The sequence below is a fragment of the Ipomoea triloba genome, chromosome 10 (assembly GCF_003576645.1).
Source record: "Ipomoea triloba cultivar NCNSP0323 chromosome 10, ASM357664v1".
Lineage (NCBI taxonomy): Eukaryota > Viridiplantae > Streptophyta > Magnoliopsida > Solanales > Convolvulaceae > Ipomoea > Ipomoea triloba.
Genome location: NC_044925.1, coordinates 24,391,363 through 24,405,460, shown reverse-complemented (window position 1 = coordinate 24,405,460; position 14,098 = coordinate 24,391,363). Strand labels below are relative to the sequence as shown.

General features: G+C 35.7%; 2 protein-coding genes across 4 annotated transcripts; one reads left to right on the top strand and one right to left on the bottom strand.

Annotated features, from left to right (window-relative positions):
* Nucleotides 1–2,391: 2,391 nt before the first annotated feature.
* Nucleotides 2,392–5,348, bottom strand: LOC116032624 (pyruvate dehydrogenase E1 component subunit beta-3, chloroplastic-like). Its single transcript, XM_031275286.1, has 4 exons — nt 4,972–5,348; nt 4,664–4,767; nt 4,513–4,556; nt 2,392–3,610 (listed from the first exon to the last, which is right to left on the bottom strand). Exons 1-4 carry the CDS (start codon nt 5,072–5,074, stop codon nt 2,638–2,640), a joined length of 1,224 nt encoding a protein of 407 aa, XP_031131146.1. The 5' UTR covers nt 5,075–5,348; the 3' UTR covers nt 2,392–2,637.
* Nucleotides 5,349–9,162: 3,814 nt separating this feature from the next.
* Nucleotides 9,163–12,900, top strand: LOC116031649. Of its 3 annotated transcripts, XR_004100631.1 has the most exons (7): nt 9,164–9,601; nt 10,325–10,436; nt 10,696–10,788; nt 11,148–11,348; nt 11,626–11,872; nt 12,380–12,517; nt 12,648–12,867. XR_004100631.1 is itself a non-coding variant. In XM_031273912.1 (6 exons), exons 1-5 carry the CDS (start codon nt 9,330–9,332, stop codon nt 11,860–11,862), a joined length of 915 nt encoding a protein of 304 aa, XP_031129772.1. In that variant the 5' UTR covers nt 9,163–9,329; the 3' UTR covers nt 11,863–11,872; nt 12,363–12,900. The 3 variants fall into 3 exon arrangements, 2 of the variants coding, with proteins under 2 accessions (XP_031129772.1, XP_031129771.1); XM_031273912.1 differs by having other exon boundaries at nt 9,163–9,601; nt 12,363–12,900; XM_031273911.1 differs by having other exon boundaries at nt 12,380–12,900.
* The last annotated feature ends 1,198 nt before the right edge of the window (nt 12,901–14,098 follow it).

The window sequence follows — 14,098 nt, the reverse complement described above, 5'->3', positions numbered from 1 at the left end:
GTGTGTTGCATTATTATGAAATTATGTACAAGCATGAATTATGTACATGTAACAAAGTAGTAATTGTGTTTATGTTATGAATTTTTGTATCTTGTATTCTGAAATTTTGTGCCTATGAACACAAATTATGTAGCTAAAGCAGATTTGAAAAATAAATAAATATATAACATGTGTATGTGTCTTGTGTTATGAAATTTTGTACCTTACAAATATGAATTATGTACCTCGATCGTCTTTTCAATCCAACTGGCTTCATAATGCTATTCTATGAATTTTATGTTATAAAATTTTGTACCTCGTTGTTTCAATCCGTGTTTCATAATGTTACAAGTAGGCCACTTTCTCTAATATAATTTAGAAGATCGAAAAAGATGTGGCCTGGAATGGAATGGGAGGATGGAGGTGTTTCCCTTGTGAGATATATTATGTTGGATTTTTGTACGTGATCAATATAATGCATGCGCCCAACACGTACGTACTATATTGCAACTTCTAGGAAGCTTCCATGCACCCCACCCACATTCACAATTCTGATCTCATCTATTATTGCAGCAACAAAGCCAAATGGTGGAAAACCGGCCTTATTCTTTCTTCGAACGAAATGGAAGTCTAATGAACCGATATCTTAGCTGAATTTCTCACATGATAGTCAAGTTGTTTGAAATTAAGTAGCATATTGATACCCTTCCCTTTATACGGGAGGTGGTGGGTTCGAGCCTCAGTGGGGGCAATATTAACTCTTGTGCTTCAATAAGTTGAGAAAGTAGTTATGAACAGATACTGCATTGTAATAGAGTTAGTAGTATTCAAAAAAAAAAAAGTAGCATATTGATGGGAGTGGGTTCGAGCCTCAGTGGAGGTAACTGTTGACTCTTTGTGCTTCATTAGGTTGAGAAAGTAGCTATGAACAGATACTACATTGTAACGGAGTCGGTAGTACTCAAAAAAAAAATAGCATATTGATGACACATGCATTGAAGTCATGTCGGAATGGGTTGATGGTTTTATCAGGATCTGATCCACCATAAATTGGGTATTGAATTGATATGCGAAACAACGATAAGAAAATAGCACTCTTATTGTGGGGGACGTGAGACCCAATAAAGTATGTACCAAGCCCTAGGGGTTCAAAATGACGGCTCAAAGAATAAACAGCACAAAGTCACAAACTGTAGGACTAATAAAAAAAAATAGAAATAACTATGTTACTAACAGGACCCGAACATTAATATACTAGCGGAGGAAGAACTATATGTTCACAATTTTAGAACTCTATATTCACAATTTTAGAACTCAATATACAAAATTACATTACTCAATATTCACAATTTTTGAACTCTATATTTCACATTTTTTTTTATATAGATTCAAAAATTATGTTATATATACTGTTAAATATAAAATTATGAAAATATGAATATAGAGTTCTATAATTCTGAATATAAAGTTCTATAATTGTGAATATAAAGTTTTAAACCTAACTGAAGCTCAAGTTTGAGCCTTAAAAAAGCCTACTACAAGCTTAGGCCCAGGCTCAAGTCTTATATTTTAATTAATGGTCCAGGCTTAATTTTCTAAAGCTAAGTTTGACCCGACTTATTTTCATTTCTAATGGCTAGTATTTATTCACAACTTCCATGGAAGCACGTAATGGAGTCAAGCCCTATAATATATAGTTCCATAATAAGGTGTCATGTTATATTGTCATCCAACTTATATTTGGTAAAAATGTTAGTTTAGTTTGATCCCTATGTAACTACGTTGTCTTATTAGTGAATTTGGACGTGTATATGTTTCGTTTCCTGTCAACAATGCAATAACTTAATAATTTTTGGACAATTTAATTACTCACTTTTTTTAATGGACAGTTCGAAGTCAGCTGGAGTGGTATTCTCATACTTTGCAGGTGACAAATGGCGGCCAAACAGCAGCTATATATCACAATTCACAACAAATTGGTTGAGATTGACAGTGTGTTATGAAACATGTACTTATCTTGGATTATTGGGCCCAGAAAATGTTTGGGCCTCCAAGTTGGCAATTGGACCAACTTATAGTCCCATATATATACAAACTAAGCTTTTAGGAGAAAATTAATAATCAATTTCAATCTTTCATCTAAAAAACCTATCTTTCATCTAAAAAGCCTAGCCAAAGATTTGTGGTCAAGCAACATGAAGTGACTCCCAAATAGAAGATCATAGGTTTGAACTTTAGTGGAGGTAATATTGACTTTTTGAGTTTCAGTAGGTTGAAAAAATATATATAAACCTTTTCGAAAAAAAAAGTATATATAGACAGACATTACATATAACAGAATTAATAGTACTCAAAAAAAGCCTAACGGATAATGGGTATATGTTAATGCAGCAAAAAAAAAACAAACAAACAAACAAAGAAATTATCCAAAATTCCTTATTCAACTGTGTTCAATTGTTCCATGCACAACAAAACTAAACACCATTCTGGTGCAACAAAACAATGAAGTTCCAAGAACATCAATTATGATATAACAAAACAAAACAATCATAGTGATGGAACAAAACAAAACACTCTTAACAAAACAAATTGTTGATATAACAACCCGAAATAACAAACATAGTGATGGAACATCAATTAGTTATTACTACTAATAAATTACTGGCAAAGCTGTTCGACTGCAGTAACAATCTGTGCAGGTTGGACAATGGTCCAATTCTCCAATGTCCCTGCGTATGGAGTCGGCACGTCTTGGGATGACAAACACACGATGGGGGCGTCTAAGTAGTCGTTGAAGTTTTCGGTGATGGCAGCAGTTAAGCTAGCGCCAATCCCTCCGGTGCGCATGCACTCCTCGACGATGAGCACCCGGTGAGTCTTCTTGATTGAGTTCCCGATGGTGTGAAGGTCGAAGGGTTTGAGCGACCTGATGTCGATGACTTCAGGGTCGTAGCCGTTGTTCACCAAGGTCTTGACGGCCTGCATAACGTGATACCTCATCCTGGAATAGGTTAGAATCGTGACGTGCTCGCCTTGCCTTACCATCTCGGCCTCTTCGAGATTCAGGACGTATTCTTCGTCCGGAATTCTCTCCTTGAGATTGTAGAGCAAAACGTGCTCGAAGAGAATCACGGGGTTCTCGCTTCTAATGGCGGCCTTCATCAAGCCCTTGGCGTTGTAGGGGGTTGAGCACGCCACCATTTGGATCCCGGGGATTGACTGGAAATATGACTCGAGACGCTGCGAATGCTCTGCCCCGAGCTGCCTACCAACTCCACCTGGTCCCCGAATTACAACGGGTATCTTGAATTGGCCGCCAGACGTGTAATGGAGCATCCCACAGTTGTTCGAAATCTGGTTAAAAGCCAAAAGGAGAAATCCCATGTTCATACCCTCGATGACGGGACGCAGACCAGTCATGGCAGCTCCGATGCCCATGCCAGTGAACGCATTCTCTGCAATCGGGGTGTCGAGGACCCTTAGATCTCCATACTTTTCAGCCAAGCCTTTCGTAACTTTGTATGAACCTCCATAGTGACCCACATCTTCACCCATCACACAAACACTTGGATCTCTGGCCATCTCTTCATCAAGGCCTTCGCACAGGGCTTCAAATAGCAAAACTTCATGTCTACAAAAATGCGGGATTTAGTTTTATTAGTCGTATATTCAACATCCAAGTCTCAACAGGGATAATCTAAATGCATAATGCACATAAAACAATTACCCATGGAAGCAATATCTCGAATACTGACTAATGAAACAAGGGTAAAAAAAACCTTCCAAACAACTATGTATGCTTCTTTAAGACAACACAACATAACAGATTTATGGCTCGTTGTGGGCACCAGGCACTGGTCCTCCCATCTAATGGGCAGTTGACTCACCGTGATTTACCCCTCCACTATCCTGTCAGGTCGAGGTGTTGAGGACCTGGGGCGAGGGAATTTCGCCTTTGGGCAACATAAGAGATTTACAAATTTAAATATGACACTTAGCTCACGCCATCTAAACTGAAGAACAAATTTCTATTTATCATATTCTGATATACAATAGATCAAAATATAGGCAAGCCTCTTGTCCTTTGGCATGACACAGCATAAGTGGCTTGCAAGATTAAACACGGAATAGTATAAATCTTGGATTCTTGGTTCGCACGTGTTGACTAAACTGAAGAATCATATTCTATTGCCATATTCCTCAACTTCAACCTAACTAAATCCATAAGCAAAAAAGCTAATAAATCACACAATTCCCATCCCTAAGACGTACAGAACAATTCCAGTGGGCCTTTGTATGAGCTATGATGAGTGATAATCTTAACACAGCAGGGAAAACAACCAAAGGTCAAGCCATTATAGGATGATTATTAGCCTTTTATTTTTATGTCATTTCGGAATGATATTGTTAACAGCAAAGTAGATTATAATTATCAGAATATCAGATAATTAACCAATACACATTGACACAAAATATTAACTTCATCACTCCAGAAAAGGTAAGCAAAAAGCTAATAAATCACACAATTCATACCCTGGCTTAGAGGATGTTGAAGTTGCTGCACCATCCTGCTTTGTCTACAAAAGGAATGAATTTGCACAAGTAAATAAAGGTCAATACTGCTCAAAGATTAAGGAAATGGAAAATGAGATCAAAAAAAAAAAAAAAAAAAAAAAAAACTCACTGCTACTGCATTAGCAATTAACTGTTGTGTTCTTCTCCCATTACTGCTCAGATCACAGCTGAATTTTCTTCCAGAGCTAACCACAAAAAACCTACCTTTCCTCTCTACACCAATCACAAACAACTAAATGCATTAGAATCAAGCAATAAACCGCCAATTCAGAGATTCCAGTTTGATAAAATAATAAACACAAAAACAAAGGTAGCATTTTGCAAACTAAGCAAGATAACAACTTTAAACAAAACAAATCAAAACCCATAGTGAATCCAAGGAAAGACAACGAATTGAGATCGGAAAAACCCCCAAACCTGGGAAAGATCTGCGAGTAAAGACGCGGGGTTTCTTGGAATCAAAAGAATTGGCTGAAGAAACAGCAGCAACGGCCCCAATCCCTTGAACGATAGCAGCCATTTCGCCCAAAACTTCTTCTGCTTCTTCTTCCCCTTCTTCTCGATTCTTGAATGCTCAAGGCGAGCTTTGTATGAAGAGGAATTGCAGAAGCGCAGAGGGTTACACTGAAGAAGAAATGGGCATATAAAGAGAGGGACAAAGGGGCGTAGTTTTAGACAGAAAATTGGGGGACGGAAACACCAAGAAATGGAAGCAGAAATCTTTCGTTTGAATGTTGAATTCGGCGTTTTAATTGAGAATGGTAGAGCCTCACTTTCAGCTGCATCGAGCTTCTGCTTCGATTTCTTCGCCCGGATCTCCTACAACTCGTTCGTTTCTCTTCGTGTTACTCTTCCAATAATGTCTCGACACGTTGCACATCGAGATGACTAGTGTTATTTTTTTTAAAAAAAAATTATTTAGATAATTTCATATTTACAGATTAATTTTAAGCTCACAGGACCACTAAGTCCACACTTAGAATCACTACGTAAGTAAATTGCTAGCCGCACATAACCACTATCAAACCCTAATCTTCATCCACGCACAAGGAATCTAATTCACGCATTTCATCGTCATGTGTTTTTTTCCCATTCATGTTTCCAATGCCACCTTCAGTTTGTGACGAGAAAAAACTTTTGTTACTATCCGAATGCGCGTATTGGGTAAATCTATTTTTGTGGCCATAATCGTCAAATAATCACAATGAGGTAAATCAGCTTAATTTATCATAGTTGATCAATTCAAATCAAGAAGGTTAATAAGTCGCTCTCACTAGAAGTCGAACATGTAACTGTTACCAAATCAACAATTTGATTTGCTTGGCCGGAATTATCCCGAATAGTGCTATTTTTGAAGGGTATAGTTGTCCAGTAAGGTTTAAATGTCGTCTACGTGGACTTACACGAGAGAAGGGCGTAGGGGTTTATAATACAGTGGGCTGCAGGGAATCATGGAAGTGTTGAAGCGTTTTCTTGGCTTGGGGTTTTTTGGTGGCCAGAAAAACCTAACAAACAGTTTGCTTTGTGACAATCAACTCTACTTTGTATTACTTTATTTATGATAATAAAAGAATATGACATCAAAAGTCAAAACCTTAGCGTAGTTGTCATTTATAATTTCACGATATTTAAGAATTTGAAAAACATAAAGTTCACGATTCTTGATAATTTGATAAAAATTAATTGCAAAATTATGTCTAATAATCAAACGTGTTAAAATCTTATATTTTTAGAAATTAAATCAGGACTGAGGTTTGTTTAGAAACACAGGAAAATATTTTAAATGAATTACACATTTAAAAAATAAGGCTATGTTTGTCAAACCTAACTGAAAAAACAGTTGAAAGTTAAACAGTTATAAACTGAAAACTGAAAAGTTGTTAATCGTGCCTTCTTGAAAAAGATTCGGCACTCAGTGAACCGTACCTCCTTGAAAAAAGAGTATGAAAAATGCGAAGTCATAAAGTGATAGTTGGTTTGGTTAGCCAGAGTCCTGTAAAAAGAGTTGGCACTCGGTCAACCGTGCCTCCTTGAAAAAGGAGTATGGAAAATGCGAAGTCATAAGGTGGTGGTCAGTTTGGTTGGGCGGAGTCATGGAAAATGAGTCGGTACTCGGTCAAGCGTGCCTCCTTGAAAAAGGAGTATGAAAAATACGAAGTCATAAGGTTGTGGTCGGTTGGTTGGACGGAGTCCTAAAAGAGGAGTCGGCACTCGGTCAATCACGCCTCTTTGTAAAATATCGAAGTGTGCAAAAGTCATAAGGTGGTACTCAGTTTAGTTAGCCATAGTCCTATAAAAGGAGTCGACAAATTTTGATTTGGAAGTTGATTTTTAAGACATGATAATGTACTTTCCTGCATCATGCTTCACAAGACACATAAAAGTGAGGGACTTATGATAGTTACCCAACATGAGTACCCCGTCAGTACCACCTAATAGGCAGTCGGGCCTCGGACTCGACAGTCAGCACTCGAAACGTGACCAATCGGCTCTTCAACTATCCCTCCATAACCTGTAATTTATTACGCAATTATTGTGCATTTATTACCCCTTTATTATCGATCAATTATTTCCCATTAATTAAAGTCTTTAATCCCATTAAATATAACATTAGTTACCCATACGTGCCAAGAGCATATCACTTTTCTTCTAACATATGTCTGACTCTATCTTATGCTATAAGAAGATGAGAAAAAGTGAGATAGGGGGGACATTGGAAGAATAAACACGAGAATTTTGGAGGGCATTTTGAGTGATCTCTTGATAAATAAAAACTAGGGTGCGTTTACTAACCGGAAATTTTCTCTAATTTTCTGGAAATTTTGAAAATTGGAAAACAGAAAACAAAAAACATGTTTACTAGCACAGTTTTTCATTTTAAAAACAGGAAATAATTTTTCAGTTTTCTATAAAACTGAAACACTATAAAAAACTGTTTTCTAAATAGAAAACAGAATCAACTATCATCTATTAGACTATATGTCATTATAACCACATTCTCACCATTATCTACTTACATATTTATTCATTACTATAATTACATTTATTATTATCTTCTTTTACTTATCATCATATTCTATCTTTTTTATTTACATTATTTATTTAAACATAACTTATTTGATTATGCTTAAAATTATACATCATTCACATTATCTAAATTAAAAATTGAAATCTATACCACACTTTATATTTTAATTGAACTCAATTGATTATTGGTTTTGGTCCAAATATCAGATATCGAAATTTCACACATATATTACTATATTAGAATTCAAAATAAAAATGATATATTACATACATGTCATTCAAATGAATATATGCAAACATATTTTAAATATTAACTCAAAAAATATTAATATTATCTAAACTAAATTTTGTGTGAACTTAATAGGTTATTGGTTCAAATATATTTTTATTTATGTTATATACATTTATAAATTTGGTCCGGATATCAAATGTAAAATTTTTTTTTACATATATTGGACTTCAAAGTAAAATATATATTTATTCTATTTAAACCAAATATATTTTAAAATATTTTAAATATAAGGTCTAAAAATAACTCGAAATTAAACTTATTGTTAATTTTATAACGTTAACTTGAAAAAATAAGTGTTAGTAAACAAGTTTTCTAAACAGAAAACAGATAATGAAAACTGAAAAATTGAAAAACAGAAAACAGAAAACAGTTTTCAGTTAATAAACAGGCCCTAAACTTTTCTGGTAGTGATTGGCTCGCTAGTTGACTACCATTTGGTCACAAAACCATCAACAACAACCTCAAGATAAAGAAAAGGAAGAAGGGTTAGAGAAAAATAAGGGTGTGGATTATAGATGATGCATAGGAAATATATGCACAAAAAAAATGATATAAGGAGAGGGTTGGTGATGCCATAATAATTAAAATTCAAAACATCGGATCTGCGTTTTAATTTTAAAATGTATTTTTTTCTTGAATTGATTGTTTTTTTTTTAGTAGTATTGACTCTGTTATAATGTAGTATCTGTTCATAGCTACTTTTTCAACAAAATGAAATACAAAGTGTCAATATCGCCTCCAATGAGGCCCAAACCCACCCCTGTGGGGGTGCAACCGGGTGCATTCAATATTAATTTTGTTCTTTACACAAACACAGGGGTGTAATTTTATCAAACACTTTTAAGTGCACTTTGGAGGCGATATTGACACTTTGTGTTTATTAGTTTATCAAAAAGTTAATTTTATCAAAAACTTTTAAGTATAATTTAACAGCTCTCTAGTCTTCAACTTATAACTTATAATTTGTCAGTTTTCAGCTATTTTTCAGCATTCAACAAACTTTTCAGCTAGATCTGTCAAACATAGTTATAGAGCATAGTATATCTTTGAAAAATAGTACTCTTTTTAAATTATACACAAAAACTTGCGCCAAAGACTTTATAGTCTAGTGGCACTCGGTTTTTCGGAAAACACTTTCACATGGATGATGGCGAAGCCTGCCTCAGTAGAGTCAACCCCGAAACGGGTCGAATCTTTATTTAATGAGGTCAAAAATCCGTGATCTATCATAAGTGTTATTGATTTTCTCTTTCAATTTTATGGTTTTAGATGTGTGTGAAATTGAGCCAAGTCAGTACAAGTGATGACAGAGAGGCATGGAGCTCAAAGCCTCAAATTTGGATTATCCATTTGTAAAGCAGTTTTTCAATTCAGTACTGTTATGTCATATGTGTAGTGGGAAATACGGAAAGCTCCCTCACGATTTAAATCAGAAAATCGGCAATTGCTTACGGCGATGGAGCTTCTCTATCTTCTCTGCTCTTTGCTTTACAACTCCATCACTTCCCTCGCCCTGTCTTTCCTCCTCCCCTTTCGCCGCGCCGCCCAAGACGCCTCAGTTTCGCTATACCAAGGCACCGTATGGCACCAGCGCCGCTGCCCCCTCCACCATTCTTTCCAATATTCTGTCCGTTACGCGCTTATTGACCTCGACCACGCGCATCACGCGCCGCCTGACCGCCTCTCTGCTTCCCAAGCTCGCAGCTTTTCCGGTACCAATGGCCCCGTGTAAGATTTCTTTGCGCACTTCCCTTTCATTTCTATTTTAACCCATTACACAAAATTTATTTCCCAATTAAAATAATTTGTTTTCTCATGAATTTAGACTTTTTATTATAACTTTAAATATTTTAATATAAAATATAATTATAATGTAAATATTATTTTATTCCACAATAATATATCATAGAACATTCGTTTTTGAGAATTACCTTATCGTTTTCACATATTCTAATAAAGCGTGAGTGGGTCAGAAATACACAATTACGAATTCATGTAAAGAGGGTTAGTCAACCATTGAGAGGAGTAGAATCAATTAGTCAGTTTAGCCAATATTTTGATAATTTGGGAGGAAATGAGGGTGTTATTGAATAAGTATGTTTATAGTAATTTTAGATTTAATTTGTTATAATTTTGTTAAAATTATGTTTTATGTGGTTTCATTTTTAATTAATCTATGTAATATTAGATCTTTCAAATGATATAATTTATTTTTAATAATATAAAATTTATATTTAACAATTTAACTAAATATACAAATATATTAAAATTAAATAAAAGACATAAAAGGAATTAGAAATAAAAGTAATGGGCAAAATGAAAAGAAAAACAACACACCAAAATGGCATGAGATGAACATGGCACTGCACTGTTCATCTCACACCATTAGCTTATAATTCTGTGTCCACTGTTCTTAGTTAATGGAATAATGATTTTATGTTGTCTCTCCAGTTTCTTGTTGACAATACCCCCAAGTGTTGGCTATGAGCAAAATCCCTTGAGTGTGTACTATTGCTATGATGTTGAAGGTTCCTCACAGCATTTGAAGAAATGCATTGCTGAGGTGAGTGATTCTTCAGATAATCCGAATGTTGTTTATTGTTCATCGCCAGCTTGTACTCGAGGAATCGACAATAGGAAACATTTTTGGACATTCTGTTTCTCCATAAGTAATGGTGTTATGTAAAACTTCAGGGAACTAATTAATTAATCGATGCTGTTCTTTTAACTCTGGTGACGTGAACTTTGTATTTTTGGATTAGAGAAGATAATTTCATAAGCAAGCGCTTAATTAGGTGTTGCTGACAGGGTTCGTTTTTCAGGTTACAAATACACCGTGGGGGGAAAGAATATCGTTCTTGTTCAACCCAGATTCTGATATGGTTGCAAAAGCTCTACACGTTAGTCCTTTTAATGTATGTGTTTGCAATCACCATGACCTTTCAATTTTGTTTTCTCGTCTTTGAACCACCAAAGTTGAAAACAATAAACATTAAAAAAAAAAAAAAAAAAGCTTTAAAAATGGCTTTAGATAGATCAACAAATTTTATCTTGTGCCTTGGATATCTTTCTATCTGAATGCTTTGGTAATGGGGACTGATAGCATATAGTCTATAGTGTGACCAATGGTTTCTTTATTCGGTTATTGTGTTTTCTGATAGTCCATTTGGAATTTCATTTGTAGGCCAGACTTTGCCTTTTTCATCGGTGTAAAACTTTGTTTCTTCAGTACTGATCTTTCGTTTTTCATCATTTTTATGGGAATTGATATCAGGATATGCTCGGGAGTTGGAGGATCAAAGCTAATGCACCGGGAGAGAATATTTTGGTAACAGTTTCAGTTAATCATCCTACACATGGTGACTATTTCACGGCTTCATTGGTGGCCAAAAGAGTCTCGTCTTCTACACTGATGGATCACACACTATACTTCTGGCTGATGCCTCATAAGGTTGCTTTTTGGATATATTGGCAGGTAACTTTTTCTACTTTGTGTTGGTTAGAAATATTCGGTCACTTGAAATAGTCATAAACTCATAATACTACCATCTGTTATAGGACTGCTTACTATTACATGATATTGAGATTTCGTGGTTTATTTATATCTCGGTTTTAGCAACCTCAGATACTGATAATGTGAAAATACTAAAATAGCGAACTGTCTTATGGAGAAGCTAAAGGTTTTGTGGTAAAAGTGCAAATGTAAAGATTTTCATTCGATTTGTGATCCTATTTTATTTGTGGAATCCTAGGCTCTCAAACTTTGGTGGAAAGGTTTATCATTCGTACAGCATCCACGCTATTACAATCCCGGATATAGAGGAGAAGCTCTAGCTCGTGATGAAAAGCTTCATTGTTGTCAAGAATTTTCCTTTAACTCTCGTACCCATCAAGAAGCTGAAGAAAGCCGGTCCAACAGATCTTCTCGAGACTCAAATTCAAGAACACATTGCTTCACTTGGAGGGATGCCAAGTGGCCCTGGTGCTAAATAGAAGCCAGTAAGCCCTACTGGTTTATTTTAATAAACGTCTTTGCTTTCTTTATCGTTAAGATGGTTTATAGCTTTAAGTTAATTTATTCTTCATTCCTGGGCCTGCAATTTGCTCTCGATTTTTGTGATTAGATTACTTTTGCTCTCGATTTTCCTGGAGTGTGTTTCACAAGCTTGCGTCTGTGATGTTATTGGTTTCAAATTTCGCCAATCTGATCTATTTGCTTCTTGCTTTTCCCTGTCCAATTAACCACTCATGTCCCTATCAATTGTTTTCAAGAATGTTTCATAACAAAAACATTTTAGTACAACGTTGTTCAGATTCTTTGGTTCTGGCCTTAGCTTTCCTCTAGACTGACTTATGCTCAACCACTGTCCTGTCCCTATCAATTATTTTCAAGAATGTTTCATAACAAAAACATTTTAGTTCAACGTTGTTCAGATTAGTCTCGTTCTTTGAATGTTTCCAACATTTCCCTATCCTTTGTGTCTGATAGCTGGAAATCTGTGGCAGCTGGCAATGCAATCGTGAAGAACACGCCAATTATTGACTTGTTCGTTATGCAGCAGCCATGGACATGACAACGAGTCGAGACAACAGCAGATGTTAACAACGCCTTATCCTCTCATCGAGCATCATCACCACCAATAGGTTTGTGTATTGTGTCGTCTTTGTAATTTTAGTCCCGTAGCATAATGCAACTTGCATGAATATTTCACCGGGCTAGCGCCTATAGATGCAAAGTTGATTCTAGCTGCTAGTTTTGGCTATGAACTTGCAGGTTCATGGAGTAGCTAGCTAGCTGGAAAATTGATCTGTTAAGAAGGAATTTATATTTATTGGTAGATCATATAGTGTTTCACAATATAAGAAACTTTCACCTGTTTATTCTCTTCCTTTTCAACTGTACCATATGGTAGTGTAGTTTTGATATATAGATGTACATGTAACTGGTTGTGCTATGCCAGCTCAAAAGCCATTAAAGGAGACTCCTTTGCTTGTGAACCAATAAGATGAAGAAAGAAGTTTGGAGAGATCAGGGACGGTTCTACAGTGGGGGCAGGGGCAGCTGCCCCTTTCCTACTCCCACTCCATATATAGCCTTTGGGTAAAGTCCACCTAACTTAGGCTGCATATAGTTAATCGGATCAAACTAAGAAGGCTAATAGACAGTTCTTACAGAGGATCAAACTTAAAAACTTTTGATGATTAAGACTCCAAGGGGGTCCACTAAGTATTGTTACAAATACAAAGTGATAAAAGGGTCACACACTAAGTCGCCTTATCCTTCACTATCTAATCAACACCAACCAAGTGTCGTCCACCAAGTCGCCTTGCTAGGTTGATCACACAACTCTTTCTGGCAGAAGATGGTTGTAAGTTGATATATGGGTGTTGAACATTCAGAAATCGATTTGATTCCTTTTCAGCCTTAAAGTCTGAATGCAACTTGAATGCTTTGAACACTTGCACTTGATCACATAAATTCACAATAGCATAGTATCATCCAACTAATTTTTTCAAGACTTGGGATCCTCTTTTATAGATGAGCAGGGATGAACACCGACTTGAAATTTGAATCTATCCGTTGTAAATTAACAGATGCTAGCTGAAACAAGCTGTCATAATCCCCTAAAATCCACATACCCTTAACTTGTACGAGATATATCTATAGGGTAATACCCGTTACCTTATCTGTGTATAAATGTTCTAAATGTGAAAAAAAAGTTGCTCTTGCTTATCACCATTTTGTCTTCTCCATAAACTCTTAGGTGTCAGACAAGTTGCAATTGTCTAATGACTCTGATCTTTTTGTCATTCTTTGAATGAACCTCTTCTGAGGATGATCTTCCGTAAACGTTCTTCAATTAATCTGCTACATGCTTGGAATATAGTAATGAATATAGTAATGAATACCCTTCCATCATCAATGAATTGGAGATCTTGTTTGAATGTCTTTCCTTCTATTCCGATCCCCTTTAACTTCTTTTTTATCTAAGTCCTTCCCGAAGTCTTCTTCTAAACCCTTTCCTTTTGATTACTTCTTTTCGAAACCTTTCTTTCCAGTCAACTAGATTGCGACGTCTTTCTAAAATTACAAATATTTTAGAAGAGGGAGTTTAGCATCCGTTCATTTTCATTCCTTGTCAAGATGGACAAGGGAAGAGGAGCCTAAGGGTCTTTTATTAAAGGAGCCTTTAGGCTCTTAAATCCATGGAATTAATTTTTTTT

Coding starts and splice junctions, on each gene's coding strand:
- LOC116032624 (XM_031275286.1), bottom strand. CDS start 5,074: ATGGCTGCTATCGTTCAAGGGATTGGGGCCGTTGCTGCTGTTTCTTCA. Junction 4,768..4,971: donor TACTCGCAGATCTTTCCCAG/GTTTGGGGGTTT, acceptor TGATTGGTGTAG/AGAGGAAAGGTAGGTTTTTT. Junction 4,557..4,663: donor TAATTGCTAATGCAGTAGCA/GTGAGTTTTTTT, acceptor TTCCTTTTGTAG/ACAAAGCAGGATGGTGCAGC.
- LOC116031649 (XM_031273912.1), top strand. CDS start 9,330: ATGGAGCTTCTCTATCTTCTCTGCTCTTTGCTTTACAACTCCATCACT. Junction 9,602..10,324: donor TCCGGTACCAATGGCCCCGT/GTAAGATTTCTT, acceptor TTGTCTCTCCAG/TTTCTTGTTGACAATACCCC. Junction 11,349..11,625: donor CTTTTTGGATATATTGGCAG/GTAACTTTTTCT, acceptor GTGGAATCCTAG/GCTCTCAAACTTTGGTGGAA.